General features: G+C 43.9%; 1 protein-coding gene across 1 annotated transcript; it reads right to left on the reverse strand.

The window, feature by feature from the left end:
* CCNA1 (cyclin A1) lies at window positions 1–25,647 on the reverse strand. The gene is made up of 9 exons (XM_060273999.1): window positions 25,572–25,647; window positions 13,121–13,299; window positions 8,236–8,470; window positions 7,796–7,920; window positions 7,281–7,504; window positions 5,129–5,333; window positions 3,687–3,800; window positions 1,612–1,745; window positions 1–52 (listed from the first exon to the last, which is right to left on the reverse strand). The coding sequence occupies exons 1-9, from the start codon at window positions 25,645–25,647 to the stop codon at window positions 1–3; spliced, it is 1,344 nt and encodes a 447-aa protein (XP_060129982.1).
* Between the last annotated feature and the right edge of the window lie 409 nt (window positions 25,648–26,056).

Genomic DNA, 26,056 nt, shown 5'->3' on the forward strand with positions numbered 1-26,056 from the left:
TCATAGCAGAGGTAGAACGGCTGGGGGCTCCAGGAGGGATACTTGCATGTACCTGCGAAGGAAGAAACCACTCAGTACAAAGAGTTAGTAAACTCCCCATTGATAATTCTGCAGCACTTCACGTACTCGAGATTAGCAGATTGCGTAATCTTGCTTGGGAAATCTGCACTGGATTTAAGTTAAAAAAGAGAAAAGATTCGCATCCATGACTGTGGGGGTTATTTTGCTATTTGCAAGTGCCTAGGAATCTCTACTTCTGTAAAAGAAAACATCCCTATGTCTCTGGCCCTTCTGACGGCAGCTGTGTTCTTATTGGTTATCGCTTGGAGCATCCTCAGGGGAGAAGCAATTTCCATTTATTTTATTTTTTTTAATTGCTTGGAGAAAATAAGCCTGAAAGCATATAGGCAACACCAAGCGAGATATCAGAGAGGAGATCTTAACAGATTTCCTGTGGTCATGGGGGAAGTTTAACAGTTTCGAAAGCTTCATGCATCTAACAAAAATCAATTGTTCTTGGTCCCAAGTTTAAATTGCAGGTGTGTGGCACTCAGTATATACCATACATCCTGCCCATGCTTTTGAGCCGGGCTGCACGTCGTGCTAAGACAGAATGTTATGAGGATGAGATGCAGCAAGCCTTAGGTTCACCCATCGCCTAATCTTCCCTCTGGTGGCTGCTTCAGAGTGAGTTTGGAAGCTCCCCCTCCTGTTTTTGGATTAACTTCGAACTTCATGGATTGTTTGGATCCTAACAACTGTGGCTAATCCAAACTGTTGTCTTTGTTTCAACAAGCCATTTCAAGCCAAGGGTTAAGCAGCTGGTTTGTCCAAACGAGCCATTGTTCACGTTTAACCACAGTTTAGGGCAGGCATCCTCAAACTGCGGCCCTCCAGATGTTTTGGCCTACAACTCCCATGATCCCTAGCTAATAGGATCAGTGGTCAGGGATTATGGGAATTGTAGTCCAAAACATCTGGAGGGCCGAAGTTTGGGGATGCCCGTTTTAGGGGTTTCAGAGGCAGGCAATGCTGGAGTCAATATAAAATGGAAACGGAAGTGTCCAAATTCCTCTTCTGTAAGTGGCAGAGAGGGGAGCACATGAGCCCAAAGCTATCAGCAGCTCATCCTCCTCAGTGAGTCATGGGCAACCTCTTTTTCATTGAAGGGATGCACTCATTTCAGGCCAAATCTGCCAGGGGCTGCCTAGGGCCAAAGTCAGTGGTAGGCAGGGCAACCTCTTTTCTCTCATTAAACGACCCCTATTCTCTCCCTCCTGCCCTTCCTCTTCCCCACTAACCAGTAGGCTACTGGGCAAGAGAGATGATTCAACCGCCTGGAAAAAACAACAGGGCTAACAGAGGACTTTTGAAATTAAGCCAAGGGCCAGATGCAATCCTAGTTTCCCAGCCTTGCAATACTGCTAAATGACGGTTTGGCATTATTTGCAAGCTCTCTATTATATCGGTGTGAGGCATTTCCATGCCAACAGGCAGCTTCCCACATGCTGCCCAGCTTTCTACCTCCTCTAACAGCCGTTATTTCCACTGGTCACAATTTTACAGAGCTGCTGAGGTGTTCAGAAAGCAGTTGTTGGCCCAAGAACTTACTTAGCCAGCTTGTATTTCTCCCTTATGGCTTGCTGTGGTCGATGTGGAGCGTCAAGGCAGGCTTTGTGCAGGTCGCTTAGGCAAGGCACTATCTCCCCTAGTGAGTAGCCAGTGAAGGCCGCAAGGGTTTCTGGCTGATCAGAAGAAGAGAGATTAGAGTTTTATTATTCCATTCAGGTAAGAACGTGTCACAATCACATACGCTTGGAGAGAGACTCTCCTGTGTTGATCCAGCATCAAGTTAGGAGAGGCCTCATCTCAACCTCACTCAATAGCTTTGTTTCAACTTTTCACCAATTGCTGCTGGATACAAGGGAAAGAGGCTGCTTGAATAGGCAAGCACAGAGCAAAATCCAGCAGAGAAGCTCCACTCACATCAGGTAGACCCCCTACCCCAATTCTTCCAGGGCAGTGTTTCCCAAACTTGGGCCTCCAGCTGTTTTCTCTGAACACTGGTTCTGCTAGCTAGGGATGATGGGAGTTGTAGTCCAAAAACAGCTGGAGACCTAAGTTTGGGAAACTTTTTTTTTTAGGTGAAAGGGCCGTGGCAAAACACATGCTTTGAGTGCAGAAGGTCCCAAGTAGGGTGGGAAGAGAGACTCCGGTATGGAATTCTGGAGCCATTGTTGGCAATATTGTGCTATTCAGATCAATTTTCTGACTTTGTATAAGGCAGATTCCTTATGCTCCACTTGTACGCAATCATGCTCTTTATTCGGCTTGTAGTAGCAATAGAAGAAGAGGAGAAGAATCACTCTTTCCCCAAAACATCTGCTTATATGTTGTTGTTGTTTAGTTGTTTAGCCGTGTCCGACTCTTCGTGACCCCATGGACCATAGCACGCCAGGCACTCCTGTCTTCCACTGCCTCCCGCAGTTTGGTCAAACTCATGTTGGTAGCTTCGAGAACACTGTCCAACCATCTCGTCCTCTGTCGTCCCCTTCTCCTAGTGCCCTCAATCTTTCCCAACATCAGGGTCTTTTCCAAGGATTCTTCTCTTCTCATGAGGTGGCCAAAGTATTGGAGCCTCAGCTTCACGATCTTCGCGATCTTCACGATCTGATAGCCATGTTCAAATATATAAAAGGATGTCATATAGAGGAGGGTGAAAGGTTGTTTTCTGCTGCTCCAGAGAAGCGGACACGGAGCAATGGATTCAAACTACAAGAAAGAAGATTCCACCTAAACATTAGGAAGAACTTCCTGACAGTAAGAGCTGTTCTGCAGTGGAATTTGCTACCAAGGAGTGTGGTGGAGTCTCCTTCTTTGGAGGTCTTTAAGCAGAGGCTTGACAGGCATATGTCAAGAATGCTTTGATGGTGTTTCCTGCTCGGCAGTGGGTTGGACTGAATGGCCCTTGTGGTCTCTTCCAACTCTATGATTCTATGATTTACACAATGGGCCTTGCGTGATTGGCTACTTCAGGGCTGCACCTGTGGGCCAATCAGGTTGTGGGTTGACTTCCACCTGGAGCTGGATTGGGTGGCTCCTGCGGACCAATCAGCAGTGCATAACAGCAACCTTGGTTTTTCACCGCCCTACACAGGTGGTGGTTGCTCCTTTCATGAGAAGCAGCCCATACTCAAGTGCACTGCCCAGGAAGGGACACTGCAGAGTTGTGCTTTCATGAGCGCTTGGGAAACATTTATTTTTGATACCAGCCATATCCTTTACCTCGCAACATTCCCAAAGCAGATGTTGGAATAATTATCAGAGAAGGTGCCAGTGAAAAAATCTCATTTATGCCCATGAAGTTAATAAAATAGCAGATGTAGAACAGCAGCAGCAACAAAGATGCATTAAGTTGTTTTTAACCCAGAAAGCTCCGGAGTTCATCTCTCTGCAGAGTTAATAGCCTCCCGAGTGACAAAAATATAGTTGTGTCGAACTGAAGGATTTCTACTGCGTCAGCCATTTTTTAAAGTTTGTTGCTAAAAAAGGGGGGGGGGAGCCAGCTAAACATGTGGTCAAGGCACCTTCCCGTTTTGTATCCAGTTTCATTCTTTGAAGGGTTTGCACACACTGGGAGCTGGCAAGCTATAAGCACTTGGTTGATATTCAAAAGTCAGGCTTACCCAAAAATGCCTGTTCACAGTGTAATTTGCAAGACAGTAAGCAGCTGCTGCCGTTTGTGAGGGAAGGTACTTCAAGAATGGATCAGCTTCAAGGAGACTCAGCTCTGCTACATACTAAAGAGAATTGGACACCGTTTTAATCACAGGGAAATCAAGAGAGATTCAAGTCTATCCCACAGTATCTCTACCAGCCTTCCAGATGTTGGACTGCAACTCCCATAGTCCCTAACCATTGGCCATAGTTATTTTATATCTGGTGTTTTTATATTTTGGTGTTTTTAGTTCAATGGGAATAATAATAATAATAATAATAATAATAATAATAATAATAATGTCACTGTTTGTGGAAAACTGACGAGCCACAGCAAAAACAGACATTTAAAGTGCTTTTATACCTCTTTAAGAAGACGAGGAGGAGGGGTTTGGATTTGATATCCTGCTTTATCACTACCCTAAGGAGTCTCAAAGCGGCTAACATTCTCAGTGGGGCTGAGAGACTTCAGAGAAGTGTGACTAGCCCAAGGTCACCCAGCAGCTGCATGTGGAGAAGCGGAGACACAAACCCGGTTCCCCAGATTATGGGTCTACCGCTCTTAACCACTACACCACACTGGCTCTTTAAGAGCATGACTTCCCCCAAAGAACACTGGGAACTGTAGTTTGTAAAGGGTGTGGAGAAGTATAGCTCTGAGGGGTCTAACAACTCTCAGCACCTTTAACCAGCTATAGTTCCCATGATGGGTTGTTGTTGTTTTTTTTTTTGGGGGGGGAGCCATGACTGTTTGAAGTGGCATGATAGTGTTTTAAATTATGGTGTAGTTGTGACCATGGTGAACACTGCAAAACATGTCACCCATAGTCCAATATGGAGCTAAGTGTGCCCAGACCCAATATTTAGTTTAGCAGATTTATATCATTTTTATAAATCTAAACTAGAGGTGCAAATTGTTTGTGAATTTTAGCAAATAACTTGGTTTTGCCCCTGCAGCACAGGAAGGGGAGATGTTTCCTCTTAACTTACACCCCCCCCCCAATTTGTGTGAGAGAGCTCTCTCATAGATTTCCACAGCCCATGACTACTTCAGTCTGAGTTTTGGTCAAGACTGCTGGTCACCACTGAAATGCAGACAGACAGATGCAAGACTGGACACAGGGGCACAACAGAGACTGAAACTGAACCAGCTCAGTCGGTAGAGCATGAGACTCTTAATCTTAGGGTCGTGGGTTTGAGTCCCACATTAGGCAAAAGATTCCTGCATTGCATCGGGTTGGAATAGATTATCCTCATGGTCCCTTCAAACTCTACAATTCTATTATTCTAAGACACATAGAGAAGATGCAGCTGGGAGGGGCACTGGCATCAGGGAAGTTAGGCTAATGATTTTGATTTTTTTTGGTCTGGGTGTCCTTTGAAGTGTTTGCTACACAGGTCATATTCTTACCCTTGCAAAGTTCTCTGTCTTGACGCTGACACCATGAAGTTGCAAATACTGGAGGAGAAACTGGTTGATGGTTGGAACAGTCAAGTCAAAAGCAAGGACTTTGAGGAGCAGGTGTTCCATTTTGAGCAGCTGTTTTTTAGTGTAGGTGTCATCGGTTATATACACAAATTCTTTGACTTCTGGGGGATAGATTTCTTCATATTTCCTGGGGATCGGGAGAAATAACAAGCTACTACAAAGCCTTACTGAATATTTTAAATTCTGTTCCATTAAGATAATCCCTTGGCATCACCATCCTGAGACTGCCAGGCACAAGATAAACAGGACCTTCTCAGTGGTGGTCCCACACTTTCAGAACCACTCCAAGTGATTTGTATACTGCACCACCAGCACATGCATTGTGTTATCATTATGGCCTAGAGCAGGCATCCCCAAACTGCGGCCCTCCAGATATTTTGGCCTACAACCCCCATGATCCCTAGCTAACAGGACCAGTGGTTGGGGAAGATGGGAATTGTAGTCCAAAACATCTGGAGGGCTGAAGTTTGGGGATGCCTGGCCTAGACAAAAGAATTTGTTTTTACTTTTCTTAATACAGTATGCTTCATACAGACCAAGATAACATTATGCCAGGCTCCTGGAAAATGTCTTGGTCCCTATACAAACCTGTTACTAAACCATTTGGATGCCAACCATAAAACCATCCCAATTCTAAAGTATGTATACACCCTTAAGAATTTGAACAAAGCTTTCATTCACCAGCTGAAAGAGGAGACCCATTGAATGTCAGAACAATGTACCAATATTACAGATGCAAGTTTTACCTGTAGTCACAAAACCGATAATAAAATTTGATTACGTAAGATAAATGCACCCTTAGTAAGTTATATTATATTTATTCTGCACTTCCTTCAAGAAACACAAGTTGACATATATGACCATCTATTCTTCTCTTTATTCCAATAACCACCCTGTGGTTAGACCAGGCTTCCCCAAACTCGGCCCTCCAGATGTTTTGGGACTACAACTCCCATCATTCCTAGCTAACAGGACCAGTGGTTAGGGATGATGGGAACTGTGGTCCCAAAACACCTGGAGGGCTGAATTTGGGGGTGCCTGGGTTGCACCAAAAGGTAAGCAATTTGATACAAGGTCATCCAGTAAGTTTTGTGGCTGAGCAGGGATATGATTCTGGGTCTTCCGGGCTAATCCCCACACAAATTACTAAAGCATACCAACTCATTTGATTTCCTCACTCTCTGAACTTCGGATCCACAAACTATTATTATTATTATTATTTATTTATACCCCACCCATCTGGCTGGGTTTCCCCCACCACTCTGGGCGGCTTCCAGCAAATACCAAAATACATTAACTATTCAGGTGGATTAAGGTTGTAGATGCAAGTGAAACATTTGTTTGGGGAAAAAAAGTGTACCTACAGTGATTTCAGCAGAAGAAGGTCATTGGGACCTACTCACAGGAGCCAACACCAATGAAAAAGCAAGCAAAACCCCATTTTGTCCTGCAAACAAGTGATGGGTCCAAACTCAACATGTGAAGACTGTTAGCCCACTCTCCAAGTATCTCTATGAGGAAACAGGATTGTAGTCCATTGGCAGAGCACAATGGAGAAGGCACCAGGCTTCAATTCTGGGCATCTCCAAATTTGTCCTGGGCAATAGCACTGTTTTTAACTCTGGAGAGCCAGAGTGTAGGCAGCAATGACCTAGAAGAGGACAGGGAACCTGCAGCTATCTAGATGGATTCCAGCTCCCATCAGCCTCAGCCAGTATTTCCTGTGGCAAAGAATGATGGGAGTTGGAGTCCAGCTGGAGAGCTGCAGGTTCCCCACCCATCAGCTAGATCAGGCACCCCCAAATTTGGCCCTCCAGATGTTTTGGGACTACAACTCCCATCATCCCTAGCTAACAGGACCGGTGGTCAGGGATTATAGGAACTGTGGTCCCAAAACATCTGGAGGGCCGAGTTTGGGGATGCCTGAGCTAGATAGACTAACTTGGAATAAAGTGGCTTCCTGCCTTCCTACTTTTTGCTAGGACATGTCAACACTTGAGAGACAGATCCGGACAAGTAGCCCTAAACAGTTGTCACCTGCCAAAGGTTTGCTCGCCCCTGCAAGCCTACTTACGCAGCTACGAGAACTGCCGCCGTTCCCACAAGCTGAAGTTTTCCTCTGAGGACAGACATGCAAGAGAGAAAGCGGTCCAAGTAGTTCACAGCAAGGTACACCGTTTCAGTACGAAGCTTATATTCTTCACCGACTTCTACCAGCCAGTCCACCAAGATTGCACGCATACTCGAGGTGATATCAGGTTGCTTCCTCAAGTAGCATGCTCTGGGCCTGTATTTCACCTGCATGGAAAGAGTTCGGCCTCAGAATAAGGAGGTGTAAGGGTGTGGGTGGGTGTGGATGAAGCCCCTCTGTGAGTTAATTTACAAGAAGTTTGAATTCAAGGTGTCCATAATACTAAACTGAGATTGTTCTTCCAAAGGACAGGACTAAACTTGCATGTTAGTGCAATTTAGGCTCCATAAGCTAAAGTATGTACATACTCACAGTGTGAATATCAGGAATAAGGGAGGATTACACTGGTGGTATCCCTGAGCCAAGGCTACAGTGAGCTCCTTAAAAGCGCCACTCACTTCAGCTTCTCTCAAGTAGTGATGAATATCTTCTGCATATTCCACAGCACACATGACGTCCTCTTTATAACACTGAAGATCCTCATCTTGGGACTGCAATGACTTATCCACCAGCATCGGAGAGCCTGGATTCACCGACACATTACCGGGAAGAATTTAAAGAATTTAAAAAGAAAAAAGAAAAGTTAAGCTGGCCATCAGTTTCAGTGTATGCTTCCATCAGCAGAAGTCATAAACCCTTAGATTTCTTGGATGTTATAGGCAACATACACTGTAATTTAAAAATAAGGCTTAGTAGGCTATGGTTCTCCAGATATTGTTGGAGCCCAGCTCACATCAGCCCCAGCCAGAATGGCTACTGGCTAAGGGCCAACAACCTCTGGGGGGGTCACAGGTTTCTACCATCACCAACACTGCCCCTGCTAGGCCATTGGACATACCTGTACTCAAACTCAGCAGCAAGTGAATGTTGGATCTTTGGGTGCAGCTATCAACTTCACACATGCTGGATTCTTCCACAGCCATACAGCTGTACCTGTTTTTCCCTTCCACTTCATCTCTGTAAACAGCAAAACTTTGCTTGGATGCCACGCAGAGTGGCATCATGTTCTTGCCAGTAGTTAAAGCAGGACAGACATTTTCGGATCCAGAGAAGCCTCTTGGCCTGTTTGCTCCCTGAAAATAAGAATGGGAATCTTCTTGGTAGGGACAGCCTGTATTCCTGCTTCAAGGAGTGCAGGGAAAGACGCATTTCAGTTCAGTTCGCTTACAATATTTCTGTTTGCTGCTTTTTGCTCGCATGAATCACAAAGCAGCTCGCAAATGTACAACGTAATACCGGTAGTTCATCACAAATACAACGCGAATCGCATAGAGTAATTAACAGATCGTCAGCAAAACAATGGCAAATAATCAGTAAAATAGACACATTCTATAAAGCCCTATTAACTTTTTTTTAAAAAAAAAAAAAAGTGAAGCAGCACAAACCCAACAAAAGTCATCCTATAAGATTCACAAAGCACTCCAGCACTCATAATTCACAAAGCAATATTAACAAAAGGAAAGCTCTGTTGCACATGCAGAAGTCCTCTCACAGGATTTCTGTTGGTTGGGATCCCTTAATATTTTACTGGCCAATTAAAATAGATGGGCAATATATTCTGGGTTTCTGATATCAGATAGCTCAGTCAGTAGAGCATAAGCCTCTTAATCTCAGGGTTGTGGGTTCAAGCCCCACGTTGGGTGAAAGATTTCTGCATTGCACTGCAGGGGGTTGGATGAGATGACCACCATGGCCCCTTCCAACTCTACAATTTTATGATTAACAACAGGGGTAGGCAACCTAAGGCCTGTGGGCCGGATGTGGCCCAATCGCCTTCTCAGTCCGGCCCGTGGACGGTCCAGGAATCAGCATGTTTTTACATGAGTAGAATGTGTCCTTTATTTAAAATGCATCTCTGGGTTATTTGTGGGACATCGGAATTTGTTCAACCCAAAAAATATATATAGTCCAGCCCACCGCATGGTCTGAGGGACAAAGGTTGCTGACTCCAGATTAACAACCTAGCAACCAAAAACAAACTCAGCACTGTTGAACTCTCTCTCTCTGTCTCTCTCTCTCTCTTTCCCCACCCCCATGACTCATAATCTTCCACTCAGTTCATCAAAAGACACATACACATAATGCCCCTGGTAGCAACTCCCTTCATAAGGCCCCTAGGGCTGGAGGGGGGGGGGGACAAGGCAGGTAGAAAAAGCCCTTGCCTGATGGCCAGCACAAAGTTTCATTCCTCTCACAGCGCTTCTGGAAACAGCTCCCTTATGAAGGCTGGAGGGTAGGGCAAGGCATATGGACTGTGGCCTCTGAAAGCCTTCAGTTCTCCAAAACTGAAGTTGGGGAGCCCATGGTGCTCTTGCTGAGGGCCAGCAGGACAAGGGAAATGTGAAATGCCTTTCCCAGATCAAGCCGAGAAATACTCCTCCTACATTCCCATGCAGCTGTATAGAACTTGCAAGAATGCAAGTAGGAGTGGGCAGAATGTAGGTGCAAGTCTGTGACACTGATCTGTCAGTGAATACACCGCTGACAATAGTGCAGAAGTTTTAATATTATGCCGCTTGCTTCCTACTTGGTTGCTCACTAGCAAGAAAACATAGCTATTTTGCAAAAAGCTACGGAAGGAGTCTTGGCTTGTTCACACCGAAGGGCGTGCGACTTGTTTAAACTGCATCCTAGTACACCGAAACACAAGTTAATGCATTGCGAAAGAAGGTGGGCAGGGAAGAGTCTGAAGCAGAAGGCAACCTGCAGATGAGCTGGAAAACTCCAACGAGAAACAGACACTAAAGTTAACGGTAAATCAGTATTCCGAGAGAGCCCTGGCAATCCAGCACCAGAAGACATTTGGGTTTTGAAGCAACCATCATTAGTACTCCATATCAGTACAGAACACTGCATGGTGTGGCTATTTACCATTCAGCATGTAGAGACACTGTGTCCCTAATTTCCATGACTGAATACCAGGGGTTTCAAGCTACACAGAGATAGGGTGGGAGGGTAGGGAGCTCAGCCAAAGTGGTTCAGCCAGGCTAGTCTTGAAGCATCTTAAAAAGACGTGTATTTAACTGCAGCACAAACCTTTGGAAACGGAAGTCCACAATTCGGATGCAGAAGCATCGCCCTCAGTTGGTATACATAGTTATAGGTAAAAGGTAAAGGACCCCTGGACGGTTAAGTCCACTCAAAGGAGACTATGGGGTTGCAGCGCTCATCTCGCTTCAGGCCGAGGGAGCCGGTGTTTGTCCACAGACAGCTTTCCGGGTCATGTGGCCAGCATGACTAAACCACTTCTGGTGCCACAGAACACCTTATCTTTCACACATAGTTATAACACACACAGTACAGGGAGAAAGAAATAAGGCCAAAAGGCCACACAAGGCCAAGGGGGCCAGTGGCATTTCTAAACAAACCTCACATGGCTGTGGATGGCCGCTCTGCTTTCCTTTTTTTAAAAAAAAAAAAGTATAAACATACAACAAAAACCAATTCAGAATCCAAATATTCAGATTACTCTGAATCTCCCGACTTCCTCTCCATTCCTTCCATGGGTCCTATTGATAATATTTCTGCATATCAATACTTCTCCAATTTTTTGTCTTTCTAAATTATCCATACATTCTGTTACATTACAAGTGTGGTTAAAATTCTGCCAGTGTTTTAACCTGCTTACAATGATCTCATATATAAATTGTAAACTTTCCCCATTCTTTTTTAAAGTTCTTGTCTTCTTGATTTCTGAGCTTCCCGATTCATTTTGTCATTTCAGCATAGTCCATCACGCTCTGCTTACTTTGCCTACATGTGACCTCTGTATAAACCTTTCACAGTCTCTTGCATTTCATGATCTTTTGACACACACCCCCGCCCAGTTTACAATTCTCTCCACCCATGTGTGTGTAATATATATTATCTCTCACACTTAAAATGTCTCTGAAGACAACACTCTATGCTTCTGATAAAGTCCTCTGAAAGTCATGGTTATGATCAATTGCCAAACTTTTGAAAGGCAGGATAACAGCCTAGACTGAACAGTGTCTCCCAAACTTGGGTCTCTGGCTGTTTTTGGACTACATTTCCCATCATCCCTGACCACTGGTCCTGCTAGCTAGGGATGATGGGAGTTGTAGTCCAAAAGCAGATGGAGACCCAAGTCTGGGAAGCACTGGCCTAGAGCAGGCATCCCCAAACTGCAGCCCTCCAGATGTTTTGGCCTACAACTCCCATGATCCCTAGCTAACAGAACCAGTGGTTGGGGAAGATGGGAATTGTAGTCCAAAACATCTGGAGGGCCGAAGTTTGGGGATGCCTGGCCTAGAGCATGTATAGGGAGGCAATGCCCAGGGGCCAAATGCAGTCTCTCCAAGTCTCTCTACCAAGCCTTCAGTATTATCTCTCCAGGCGACACCACCCGTCCAGCCACACCCCCTACCAGCCCTGCTTTGCACCCTCCTTGAGTGTTTTTGATTGGCGGGGATATGTCCTTGAGCTCTGAGATTGCCTCTCAGATTGCCTCTTGCTTGGACGAAAGGCAGAGAGGTGTATGGTTGATAACATGATACATAACATGCTAAAGGCAGTAGCCCATAAAGAAATGTTTGGTGGCTCAACACTCCTCCTTGGCACAACAGCAAAACCCTATATCTCTAAAACAGGGCAGATGCTGAAGTCTTAAGTCCCACTGAAAACCGCAGAGAGAGACACTTCTAGTCCCTCTCAATCCCTCACTTCAAGTTTCCAAGAAACTGAAACTTGAAGATGGAACCTTTCAGTAGTACTTGACCCACCGGCAGTTAAAAAGAGTGCATGCATTTTCCAGTGGACCCTACATTCCATAGCTCATGGCATGCGCAACCAACCCCCTTTAACAGTCGCCCAGTTCGCCGAGTGCCGTTGAGCCCAAGGAACATACATCAGTAGTACTGGAGCAAAAGAACAGTCAACATCTCATAGTGCTACTCTGTACCTCCTACAGAGGATGCCATTTGCCAGCAAATAAAGCATCCCCCAAAGGGAAGGGCAACCTTTTTGAAACTGGTTTAAGTGTACAGTGCAGCTGGGACCTCAAGTCACAATTATTCTCTGACCTGCCATTCCTACAGCATTTTAACATACAAATTCCAAAAGAGTTGCTGCGCTAGCAATAAGAACTCCACAACCCTAGCCACGTCTACTCATGAGTAAGTCCGAATAAACTCAAGTGGGCTTACTCTCAATAAAATGGGATTAGAATTTGAGGGTTGGGTGCTCAAAGCAGTCCCAATGGAATGACCAACATAGGTTGGTTATGTCCCTTGATTACAACACTCCAGGTGTGACTTGGTTAGATTTAACCCCAATAAACTGTAGGGTTGCCCAGAGTCCATGAAAGCTCACGCCCTTAGAAAATACTGTTTAGTATTTAAAGTGCCATAACACTTTGTTGTTTTTAACACAGAAAGTGTGTTATAGTTCTCATTTACATTCGGAAAAAAAGCTAACCTTTTAAAATAGGAGCTGTTAGCAGAGGAGGTGCATCAGAGATGCACGGGTGCAGATAAACATGACACAGCAGGGTTGTTGCCCCTTCCTAGTTGGTTAGTGAGCCTCAAAACAAGTAGCAAACAGCCAAGGCTACTGAACCTAGGAAGCTGCCTTACATGGAGACAAACCATCGGTCCATTTATTCCCACCTTTACCACTCTCTGATTTCCTAAGCCCAGCCATCAGAGGTGCTAAAAGAACCTTCTGTATGAGTTACCCAGGAATCCCAGTCCTCCATGATTTACCTGGACATAGGGTCTCAAACACTGCCCATTTTCTGTCAGCTCCCCCAGAATAGCTCTCTGGTGGAGATTTTGATTGGTTCGAGGCTGTGCAACAACCGGCAGGGCATCCCAAAGCTCATCTTGTGCCTTCTCATCACCATTGTTGCTGCAATGCATTTCTTCAGGGTCAGCAGCTGATGCTGGAAAGACAAAGAAACACACATTGAGGCTGCTTCCACACGGCAGTCCTTTCCCGTTTCCCTAACTATTAATTCCTGCATTATATTTGAGCTTCTGAAACCCAATATGACAGCCACTTCCAGAAGCCTTGCAGAATGCAGTGGAAGTTTAGTGCTCTTTTCTGTATTAATTGCTTCCGGGGGGGGGGACCATTTGCAGCCCAATTAACCTAGAAAATCACGAGAGCAGTGACAAGATTTGGGATGGCATACAGTTCCTTCCTGCCGTTTTCAGAGGAGAATCATGAGGAAACCAGAGTGTGCATGTGCAGAAAGTGTGGGGAGTAGTAACGTTGTCTAATGACATTTGTTGTTTTGTCACACCACCCCCACTGGTGTAAATGAAGTTTAGGGAAGTTTTTAATGTTTAATGCTGTATTCTGTTTTTAATATTCAGTTGGCAGCCGCCCAAACTAAATAAATTATTATTATTATTATTATTATTATTATTATTATTACTGAGGCATGCCCGTATCTCAGTCAAAAAGCCACAGTAACTACATTGTGAAAGGTATGTTAGGAAACAGCACAGAGGCGGGAGCATTAAAATCAGAAAAACTAATGCAATACTGAATGCACCCAATTTCAGACAATATCCTTAGACAGACTCTCTTCAATCTGAGCAACCCATCCCTGAAGTTGATTCTGACTTGACTCTTAGATAATGGAAATCTCCCCGTGGCTTTGTTTGTACAAGCCTGACTTTTCTTATCTTTGCTCGCTCACTAGTGTTTTGATGACCCTCCAAAAACCAACTTATGTACACAGAGAAATGTGTGCGAGACGCAAGACTCAGTGCAGTAAGCCCAAAGCACAGGGTGAGCAACTTGTTTAAAAATAACGAAACCCTGGCAGTATTAGAGATGGGCCACAACCATCATGCAAGATTCAAATGCTCACTCGGCCATGGTGTTCACTGGGTGACCTTGAGCCAGTTGCAGCCTCACCTACCTCACAGGGTTGTTGTGAGGATAAACTGGGGAGCGGGAAAACCACATATGGCACTTTGAGCTCCTCGAAGGAAAAGGTGGGATATAAATGTAACAAATGAAATACTGCAGTATCCTTAGCCCCCAGAAAGCCAATCACATTAAAGAGTTTATGAGATGAGAGCAACCTTGGAAACATGGAACGATGTTTCTTTAAAACTGGCATCCTTCCACCAAATAGCTTTACCTTGCTGAAACCAATGGGATTAAATCAGCAAAAGTGGCTCACATTTGAAGGTCCCCAAAAAGGCTTAGAACCAAGTACCACTGGATTTACCTCCAAGTAAACATGTCGAGGAATAAGGGATGCATCACCTTTGCCAGAAGCATGCCTTGCTGAACTCGGTGAAACTTACTGCCAAATAAAACATAGGACTGTGGTACCAGACTTAACCATCCAGGGTTCCATTACCCCTTTTTACCTTTACTAAGTTTACACAAGCCTGTTCTGGGATTTGATAACTCTATTAAGAGATATTACAGAGCAAGTTTTTTATTATTATTCAAAACACAAACCCCCTTCCACTCTGCAGCACCATTTCCTTAAAAAAACAGAGCTCCTTTTCTGCTGGTCCTGTGGCAGCTGAAAGATGACCATGTGCTCCCATAGAGAGCTATAATAGCATCGTGGTCACACAACACTGGAGCAAGTGACCTTGGCCCATCTCAGCCAACTGCAGACAGCGCCAATTACAAATTACAGAGGCTGCTGGAGGCAGTAACTGCAGAGGGGTCTACTTGGGAGTCAATCAGTGAGGCAAGGGCTGTGGCTCAGGGGTAGAGCATCTGCTTTGAGACCGCTGGTTCCATCCCCAGCACCTCCAGGTAGGACTGGGAAGGAACACTCCCTTATTTGAAATGCTGGAAAGCCACTGCCAGTCCAATGTGGACTATATTCCGCTACATGGACTAAAGGCAACGTCCCAAGCTTCTAGTCCTCTGTTTCCAGCGATTGCCCCAAGGCACCTGTGCGGTGAGCACTCCAACCCTCCCCGAAACGAAGCCCGGTCTTCAAAGACACCCGCAGGAAAGCTACCAACCCAGCCAGCCACCCTGGCAGCGTCGTCTCCCTAAACTCTGCTCGGGGGACCCCCGCGGACCCTCGCGGCGCCTTTGCCCACCTGCCTTTCCCCACCCGCAGCGGAGGCTGACGCGGGCGGTTCTTCTTTGGTGCCTGAAGGGGGCGCCCTGCTCCTTCCCGGCGCAGCGCAGGTGGGGACTACGTAGTGGGCAAGGACTCGAAGTGGCTCCCCGGCGCCGCCTGCCGAGCCTATATAGGCGGCGGCCAATCAGTGGGGGCCGCCGTCGCGCCGCCCCTCCGGGCGCGCCTCGGGGTGCGTGCGTGCGCGCTGCTTACTTTCAAGCCCCCTGCGACTGTTGGGAGCAGCAGCCAGTTGGCGTTGGTACCGCGGTCGCCTGCAGGCGGGAGGCTGCTCCCGTGGCAACCGGAGATCTTGCGGGCGAGACGAGGAAGCCGGATCTCTCTCTCCCCGTCCGTTTTCTTGCCTTCCCCTTGGTGCGCTGCGGGGGTCAATGCCGGATTTATGTATAAGCTGAACAAGCTGTAGGGCCCCACTCTCTTGGGGGCCCCCAAAAAAATTTAAAGGGCAAAAAACGTGGATGTACATTTCCAAAAAAATACATGTTTTGTTATGTGCAAATGGCTTTAGATACCTATTAGGTCCATAGATTAGCATATATTCAACACAAAAAACAGCGACAATTTGTTGTTGACAAACTGGAAAGGTGGGTAACCCCGGGGGTTTGCAAAACCACCAAAAAATAAATAAAAATGCACACACAGACTGCAAAAGAACAAAAACAACAGTCAGAATGTTTGTAAATATTAACTTGCTCATTCTTCTACTTTCTTTATTCCTATCACTCTCATAAGAAAATAAAACTGCTAAAGATCCTCAGGAGGCTTTGTAGCAAATATTTCAAACTGTGACTTGATGCTAGATGCAAATCTGAGAGCAGTACTGCTTTGCCATTCATCTGTTAGTTAAAGGGGAAAATGAATGAAGCCAAGTCTTGAGGATCTAATTATTCTCCTTCCTTGGTTTCCCTCTGTGTGTTTGAGAGGATGTTCAAGACTCCCTGCTTGAGATCATCAGGGCTGCTCTTTGTAATTAATGTTTTGTGCCAGTCTTTCGCGGTTTGAAGGATGGAGAGCTGCAATAACAGCAGATGTGTAGTGCCAAACTCAGTCTATGAGATTCCTTCAAAAAACGGGGAGGGATGAATACTCTTTAGAGTAAAAAATAATAATCCAGGTATCTCATCTGAGCTACAGATACTTATGAATGAATGATGTTTCTCTTCCTGTTCAGGATTTTTCTGAATTGTTTCCATTTTAGGGGAGCACATAATGCAACTTCAGGAGTGCTTGGAGAAAGATGCTTTGTACCACTGGCACTCCAGAGACCTTGGTATAGGCACCTGTGTTTGTTTGCTTCTGCAGTAATAATACTGCTAAGCTTTCATTTTATTCTATTTTTAAAATGATTTCTACTTTGCCTTTTGGCTGCCAAGAAGGACTTGCAAGTGCTTTATGTGTTCAAAACACTTTGCAGTCATTATCTCAGAAATTGCTACAACAAGCCTGAAAGGTAGGACTGTTGTATTATCCCTATGCTATTTGTACCGGTATCACCGTCCGGGGGGGGGGGGATGACAATGCACTGTGACTTACAGCACAACCTTGTGCATGCCTACTCAGAAGTAAGTCCCACTGAATTCAATCGGACTTGCTCCCAAGTAAGTGTGTAGTGGAAATGCAACCCCAGAGAGGGGAGTTTCTGAGTGAGGCAGGATCTTAGCTGGGATTTCTTCACTCATCTGCAAAATAGATTTCACACAAGCTTCAGCAAGATTGTTATTTGTATCATACAGAGTTCTACTGTCCTTAATGAGGCTTACTCCCATGTAAGTATGCATAAGATTTCAGCCATACTGCCCAATTCTATAGGTTTACTTAGGTGTCAGTCTTATTTATATTCAGTGGGATGTGTTCTCAGGCAGATTCAGTTGTGCTTCTTCACGTAGGATTTCGGCTTTGGTATGATCCTGGCTTTCTGCCATTTCCCATTGCTGGTGGCTGTTTGGGAGTACAGTACATGTGGATGTGGAAGCAGAATAGAGGAAGAAATGGGGGCACATCTTGCAACTCCCAGTAGATGAAAAGAGAGTGAAAGTGCTCCTTCAAGCACAACTTGTCTTGAGCCATTTCTCCAAAGACGCAGTTGGGTGGAATCTACACACATTTTTTTTAAAAAAAAAGTTCTGAAAATGCTTTAAAAAAAAAATACATTGAATTTTCCATAAGGCTCACCATCGCCATCTAGTGTCACATTGTACGTTGCACTTAAAAAGTTAAAAAGTGCAGCTGAATCCTTGGTGTTCTCTGGGAAAAAAAACCTGAACAGCGTGGCACCGAACAGTTCATCCTGTTTTTGATGCATTTCCTGTGGAAGCAAAGCCTTGGAAAAGCTGAGAAATTGCTAGCAAGAGGCAGCACTTAAATCGAGCAGGGGATGAAGATTTTACAAATTCTCTGTTTACTTCCTCCAAGGAATTCAGGAGGGCATGGCTCTCACCCATCCCCAATTTATCCTTGCAACTATCCCGTGGACATGGGCGTAGCCAAGATTTGGGGGCGATTCACCTACAGTGATTTGAAATTCACATCCACACCGTACATTTAAAGCATATGCTTCCCCCAAAGAATCCTGGGAACTGTAGTTTGCTACAAGTTCTGGAAACTGAAGTCCTCTGACAAGTAACCTACCCTTTAGGTATGGTCCAACACACCAGCCACTATCCCACACTCACCTTCCTCTGAGGAAGGGGCATAGCGCAGCCATAGAACACCTGCATTGCATTCAGAAGGTCCCTGGCTCAGTCTCCAGCATCTTCAGCTGGGCTGGGAAAGGCTTTCCTGAAATCCTGGACAATACCTGCGATCTGGTTTAGTATAAGAGAGTTTCCTATGACACTCGCAAGAGGGTGTTACTACTGAGCCTCTAGGGCTTGCTGATTGGAAGGTTGGTGGTTCAAATCCGTTATTCTGTCCCAGCTCCTGCCAACCTAGCATTTCAAAAGCATGCCAGTGCAAGTAGATAAACAGGTACCACTGCGGTGGGAAGGTAAACGGCGTTTCCATGCACTCCGGCTTCCATCACAGTGCCCCATTGCGCCAGAAGCGGTTTTAGCCATGCTGGCCACATGACCCGGGAAGCTGTCTGTGGACAAATTGCGGCTCCCTCGGCCTAAAGCGAGAGGAGCGCCGCAACCCCATAGTAGCCTTTGACTGGATTTAACCGTCCAGGGGTCCTTTGCCTTTATCTTTTTATCCTGTATTTATGTAATATTAGCATTCTTGGTTCTAGCACACCTTAATCTATAACTTGTTTCTTAGCCTTCAAGCATAGAATAAGTCATGGCTATTAAGGAAAACTGGAGTTTGGGTTTCTTTCTTTCTTTACTTAAGTAAAGGTAAAGCTATCCCTGACCATTAGGTCCAATCGCGGATGACTCTGGGGTTGCACGCTCATCTCGCTCTATAGGCCGAGGGAGCCGGCGTTTGCCTGCAGACAGCTTCCGGTTTATGTGGCCAGCATGACTAAGCCGCTTCTGGCGAACCAGAGCAGCACACGGAAACGCCATTTACCTTCCCGCTGGAGCGGTACCTATTTATCTACTTGCACTTTGATGTGCTTTTGAACTGCTAGGTTACTTAAATGTGCATGTAAATAAACATCAGATAATCAATTCTGAGAGTGTAAAAATCTGTTTACTTGATGCCACCTCTAGGTTTCTGCCAGGGTGATAGCTTCAGATTTGCACTCTTTCCAGCCTCAGCAAAAATAATGATGTTTTATTTCTAAGGAACTTTTTGATAGTCTGTTTCGGCTGTAGACTTTCACAATCAACAGAAAACACACAGGGGACAGGTCACCATCTATCCGAGGTTAAGCACTTCTGCAACTTTAGAATAGTTCAGCACTTACTGAAATCTCTTCCATTACTCTCTCAATGAGACAGAAGTGCTTTGGCGGGGCTGGATCATACCTCACAGTATATATATATATATATATATAATCCAGGCATATCTGAAACTTTTTAATTCTTCAGGTCACACACCACACCTCCACTGCCACCTACCATATGCTCCTAAATAAAATTATGTCTTATTTTAGAGGAAGCCACACTGTACCTTTCATATATGCTCAGACGCCTTAAATAGAACTTCGGGGCATTACATCCAACGCTGGACAAACGTTTTACAGCCACACACACACAGGTTTATAGTTCTGGCAGCAAATTACCTTCATCTAAGCCTTAAGGGGAACATTACCTCAAAGGGAAATTCATCTTTGTGATCATTTTACGTCTGTTACACAGAACAGACACCATAGTTTCCTTTAACTGCAAGAGTACTAAGAAAGCATTTCGTATCTTCCGTTGGAAGTTAATTATTAGGCATGATGGACAAGGTTGACCTCCTAGCCCCAAGGTCAACTGTAGCTTGGTATCATGCCTTTCATGAGTCAGGATGTATTAGCTCAACACTCTTCAAAGCAGGGAAGAAGAAGTTCAGTACCAGTTCAGTTCTGGCACAACAAATTCCTGGGCTCAAAATCCTGTTATTCTAACAGTGCAATCCTATTGCTAACTCCTCAGAAGCAAGACCTGTTTACTTACTTTTTAAAAAAATTAACAAGTTTTTTTTTAATTATCAAGTGTGTAAAGCTGAATGCATGCAAGTTAAATGTGCATAAATTGTGGGCTTACTGTATATCCATACTAGAAGATGCTCAGCCTGTTGGATTTCTGCCTGCCACACTACTGTTAAAGGCCCAGGAACTATGCTTTGCCCCAATGCCAAACCTAAACGAAATCCTAGGCTGTCATCCTGCACTCTCTTACCTGGGAGTCAGCAAGCCATGCTAAACACAAAATAACTCCTAAGGAATCCCTTATCTCAGACAAATCCACCACAGAAAAGATACACCTTGGTTGTTAGAGGGGGAAAGAAGGGCAAAATACAGAAATGCCACAGACTGCAAAACAAGCCAGAAAGGGGTGGGGGTTTGCACTAAAGGGCATGGCAAAACAGCAGCTCTTTAGGAGCCCACAGAATTCATCTGTCAATCACAGCTCTACCTTCACTCATTGGCTAGATGGGAGCAGCCAGGCTGACTAACTGACACAATTTGTTTAGAAGAGTACCTGCACATTTAGCTTCATAACTTTTTTTTCCTGGGGAGGCTAGAGATTTGCATTTAAAAAAAGAAAGAAACCTGAAAGTCTAAGGGTCCCAGTTGGCACATCTGTTGGTGGTCTTGTACACCTAGGTAAGCATGTATAGATTGCAATCTTGGTGTGTGTTTTTTACACTGGTTCTGGTTGGTGGATCCCAGAGATCTAGTAAAAATCAAAGCAGACCCTACAAGCTTAAGGTATGGACACTCCTGATATAAAGCTTAACTTAGCTTTTTCAGTTGTGAGAATGCACATTTAGTTCTGTAAATTACTTTTTGGAGAGGCCTCTTTTAACTGCAGCTGTATTTTTTTTAAAAAAAATACCTGATGTTATTTGATGCTGGCTTTAATATCATTGTTTTTAAAACCATGATTTGTGGCATTTTCTTAATTGTTGTTGGTTAGCCACTTGGAGAAATTGGGGGGGAGGGTTTGAACTAAAAGATACAAATGAACTGAACAAACAATGGTTAAATGACAATAGCCCAATTATTGGATGTCTTTCTATTGTCCTTTCAACACGATGTCATTTTACAATTGTTTTACATATATAATTGTTTTATATATTAAAATGCTTCACATTTTTTTTGTGTATATGCAGTTGTTCTGTGTATGCTTTCTATTGTATCGTAAATCTCGTATTTTCACTATGGGAAGAAAATCACTTGGATTTTGTTCTTGCACAGTGGGAAGCCAAAGCACATTCGCAGGGATTGGGGCCCTCATTTATGGCATATTTTTGACAGCTGGTATTAATCTCCATTCAATGGAATTCATGTCCCAACTTGAGAGCCTTGTGATTGGAAAGTGACACTCTGGCTTCAGGTTACAAGTCACTATCAAGCACTTCTCTCTTTGCTAGCTGCATCTCAGATCTTGAAAGCAGGAAGAAGTGTGAAATAAAATAACTAAAAAGAAGGGGGGAAAACCCCCGCAGGGTTCACAGTCACTACCTCATAAAATAAAGAACATTCTCAAGAGACCACAGAGTGAATTAGATGTTACAACAAAAACCTACCGGATACAGAAAAGAATATTAAGTCCATATTCGACTCAACAAAAAATAATAAGAGACATGACTTGAGGTTACTTTCCTTACTGGGTTGTTTTTAATATAACTGCATAATAAAGTTTTGAAAATTAAAAACATTTTAAGCAGTGTGTGTGTGTGTGTGTGTGTGTGTACACATGCAGCATGTATACACACACTCACACACATATATACCTAAGCTTAGAAAGGCAATTTTGACAGGAGACCTGACCATTTTAAAGAAACGAAAGTTATGTTGACCTGAAAGTAATGGCAAAGGATCAAAAACAACAAGAAGAAGAACTTTACAATAACCGCTAATTAAGATCCCGATCCAAATTTGCACTTATATGTATATGTAATTATAAGCATGTAATGAGTCCTATTAAGCTGCCTGAGAAAAATCAAATCCTAATAATATTTCCAAGATTGTCTGGATAAGTGCAAAGCACATTAAACTTTGAGCATCAGTGCTTTCTCCATAAAATGTAACACTTGGTATTTATTTATTTGTTCATTTATTTATTTATTTATTTGACACAGTAACAAACACTTTGTTGTTGTTTAGTCATTTCTGACTCTTCGTGACCCCATGGACCAGAGCACGCCAGGCACTCCTATCTTCCACTGCCTTCCGCAGTTTGGTCAGACTCATGTTGGTAGCTTCAAGAACACTGTCCAACCATCTCATACTCTGTCGTCCCCTTCTCCTAGTGCCCTCAATCTTTCCCAACATCAGGATCTTTTCCAGGGAGTCTTCTCTTCTCATGAGGTGACCAAAGTATTGGTCAGGATCTGTCCTTCCAGTGAGCACTCAGGGCTGATTTCCTTCAGAATGGATAGGTTTGATCTTCTTGCAGTCCATGGGACTCTCAAGAGTCTCCTCCAGCACCATAATTCAAATGCATCAATTCTTCAGCGATCAGCCTTCTTTCTGGTCCGGCTGTCCCTTCCATACATCACTACTGGGAAAACCATAGCTTTGTCGGCATGCCTTTGAAAAGTGCTCAGAAACTTCAGCTGGCTCAAAGAAGCCAGATTGCTGACTGGGGATGGTTATAGAGAGCATACGACTCTCTTGTTACAGCAGTTCCACTCACTATTGGTCTGTTTCTTGGCACAATTCAAAGTACTGGTTATGAAGCCCTATACGGCTTAGGTCCAAGCTATTGGAAAGACTGTACTCCCTCATACAAATCTGTCTGGGTTTTGAGATCTACAGGGGAGGCCCTTCTCTCAGTCCAAACTGTTAAGATTCCTGCTCTGTGATTGCAGTCATAAGATTGTTGTCTATCACATGACTGTGTATGTTTTATTCCACAGTGTGGGAATTGACGGAGACAGGATGTTTGTGTTACTGTGTTCTGTCCTTTGTTCTTTCTCTTTGCTGTCTGATGAGAATGAGGCAGGAGCTAAGTCAGAATGCTTCGAGTGTATTATATGTAAATAAAGTAGATTAGCCAAAATGCTGTGCTATTGGTTCTGTTATGCAAACCGTGAATACTCTGTGGATCCCTAAGTGTGCTAATGCCTTTTGGCATTAGTCGCTGTGATGTTCGGGCAGAAGAAAGCTTTTGAAGTTCCCGAACGATGGACCAGGAGGGAGAGAACATGCCAGCCGACCATGTGTCTCTGTCAGGGTCCTACACGAGAGTAGGACGCTCCTAACAATCTGGGTTTGTTATGACCTTTAAAGCCCTATACGGCTTAGGTCCAAGCTATCAGAAAGACTGTATTCCCTCATATGAACCTGTCTGGGTTTTGAGATCTTTAGGAGAGGCCCTTCTCTCAGTCCAAACACCCTCACAGGCATGCTTGGTAGCTGCTTCCAGACCCTGGAATTCCTCCCTGGAGAAGCTAGACTGGCTCCCTCCTTTTTGTCCTTCTGTTGGAAGGGGAAATAAATTCCACCAGTTTTGCTTTATAGTAATAAATCATTTGGTCTGCCTTAAATACAAAGTAGAAGTTTTTTGGGGGGGTGGGTGGGTTGGGGGTTGGGGAGGTATAAGGCCAGGTGGTGAAACCCAGATATATCCAAGTCACTGGTAAAAATTGTGGGAAATTGTAGTCAATATAAAAGCAAGCTTAGGGCTAGTTAATGCACGAAGGGGTTAAAACCACAGAATTGTATTCCTAGACTCAGCTACGTTACGCCCCTCTCCTCTTTTGTTTGCCCTTTTTTGTTTCCTCTTTTGTTCGCCCTTTTTCCTCACCATGTGAACTCACCAAGATAGGACATACTCAAGCTTGCTTGCTATAAGCTCAGGCCACGTGCTCAGAGATATTTCACTATATTTTGTATCCCAAGATATCAATCTGTGTTTACTTGCTGCTGCATGGATAAATGCATGAATCTGACGTTTTTGTAAGTTCTGTAAGTAAAGCGTTTAAACTTACTAGCGTTGTGCTCTGTTCATTGCAAGAGGGTTAAAAACAGGGAAGCGCTGGTAGAGACTCAGGACGGAATATTTAAAAAGTTTAACAGCCTATATTCCCATGCTGCTTGCTTTTGAGACTTTAAAACTCTGCTGCTGGGGCTCTCTCTTACTGGAGTTTGCTTGCCCTGCATTTCTGGATGGTAGGCATCCAGCACACTCTTTTATTAATTACCCCCACATGGGTGATCTATATCTATTTTTCTTCCCACAAAAATAAACACCAGAGTTGCCAGTCAGTCTAGCCAGAGGGAAAAAATTCTTCCCTACTATAAATTTAAGTGATGGTTGGGCATGAATGCAACCATTCATCAAGTCTGAAAGAGAAGTAGCTGTTGTGGTCCTTTAGCATCCATCCACCTGATTGATTGACCCATCATTATTTACTTGGGACCATCTCTGATGTCGCAGAGGAAGACAGTCGCTTATCAGAGCTCAGAATGAATGGGATCTAATCTCTGAAGGAGCTCATCATTTATTGGCCTATATATAAAATCTTTTTTAAATAAAACAATCAAACTTATAACAAGTAATAATTTATCGACTGTGCCTTCCTGATTCACGAAAGCCTGATAATTAGTGTTATTTTTAGAACACTTGCAAGTATGTGCCTTACATACAAATACTCAGCAAGGCAAATAGTGTTGTTCTGAATGGGATAAATTGCTTGCTGGGATTTTGGTAAATGATTAGGGTGGGTTAAGACAAAACTATACAGAGTTCCAGATTTGAATACTGCAATGCACTGAAGGTGTATCTGCCTTTGAAGGTTTTCCAGGAACAACAGATGGTGCAAAACTCAGCTGCTGGGTTATTAATTTGGACCAGCTCTATGGATCGCATCTCACAAGTTCCTTCAGCTACACTGCTTGCCTCTTTGTTTCTGAGTCTTGGTCTCTTACTTTGGATCTCCTTTCAAAATAATTAGGGCTGGCCTACGCCGGGAATTTCCTGGACATTATTTGGGATTTCAAAGGTGGAAATGATGTCCGGGGGGGGGGGGGGAGGGTGGATTTCTAAAAGGCAGCGCTTTGTCCTGGATCTTAGGCAAGAAAAATCACTCTTTTGGGGCGTTTTTGTAAAACCACTTTGCAGTTTGTCTAAAAAAAAAATGCTCCACAACATTCAGTGTGTCCTGATTTTTACTTTTTGAAATATGGCAACCCTAAAAATAATTCAAGTTCATGCATTCCCCAAGTTGATTTTTGTTAGTTTGGGAGGTTTTAGAGGGGGAACACAAGATGAAAAATATTAAACATAGGAAGTTGATAACACCATAAAAGGTACCAAGACTAAAGATTTTGGAATAATACTGATTGCAAGGGCATTCAATCCTCCTCCCCCTTGTTATAACAGACAATATGTATTGATTGATTAATTTGGTTCTTTCTGCTCTCTTTTTTAATAATCAACTCCAATTTTGATTTATTTTAATATTCAAGCCAAATTTCAATATAAAAAACTGAAAACGCTTAGCAGCAAAATCCCAGATCAACAGTCATCTCTGCCTACCTCTTGCAGTTTTGGAGACAGATAACTTTGGAGTACATCCCTTTGTTGTGCAGCTACCATTCTTCAGTTCAGCCATCTCCCCTCATTTATATTCAAAAGCAGAAAAGGTTTCCCTCTACACCAGAAACAAGCTGTGTTTTGGATACTTAACTCAAGAGTAAGCCAGGAACCGTCACAGCTTCTGACGAGTTGAGCAAGCCAAGCCTTGTAGTATCCATGTGAACTAGACAATCGGCACTGTTTGCCCTTGGTATTCTGTGAGGTCTCATGTCATTTATGAGATAATAAAAAACAAATACAAATGCCTTTTCTATGATCAGATTACAATTCACTTATTGTTCTGAGATTTTCTTCTTATTTCCTGAAGAGATGGCATGTCACAATTAGGTTAGTGTTAAAACATGGTCTTGGCAAGGTGATTATGGTTCACTGTGGCCAGAAATCTTGTTTTGTAGATAGCAACATAAATAGGTTATAAGATACAA

The sequence above is a fragment of the Zootoca vivipara genome, chromosome 4, assembly GCF_963506605.1.
Source record: "Zootoca vivipara chromosome 4, rZooViv1.1, whole genome shotgun sequence".
Classification (NCBI taxonomy): domain Eukaryota; kingdom Metazoa; phylum Chordata; class Lepidosauria; order Squamata; family Lacertidae; genus Zootoca; species Zootoca vivipara.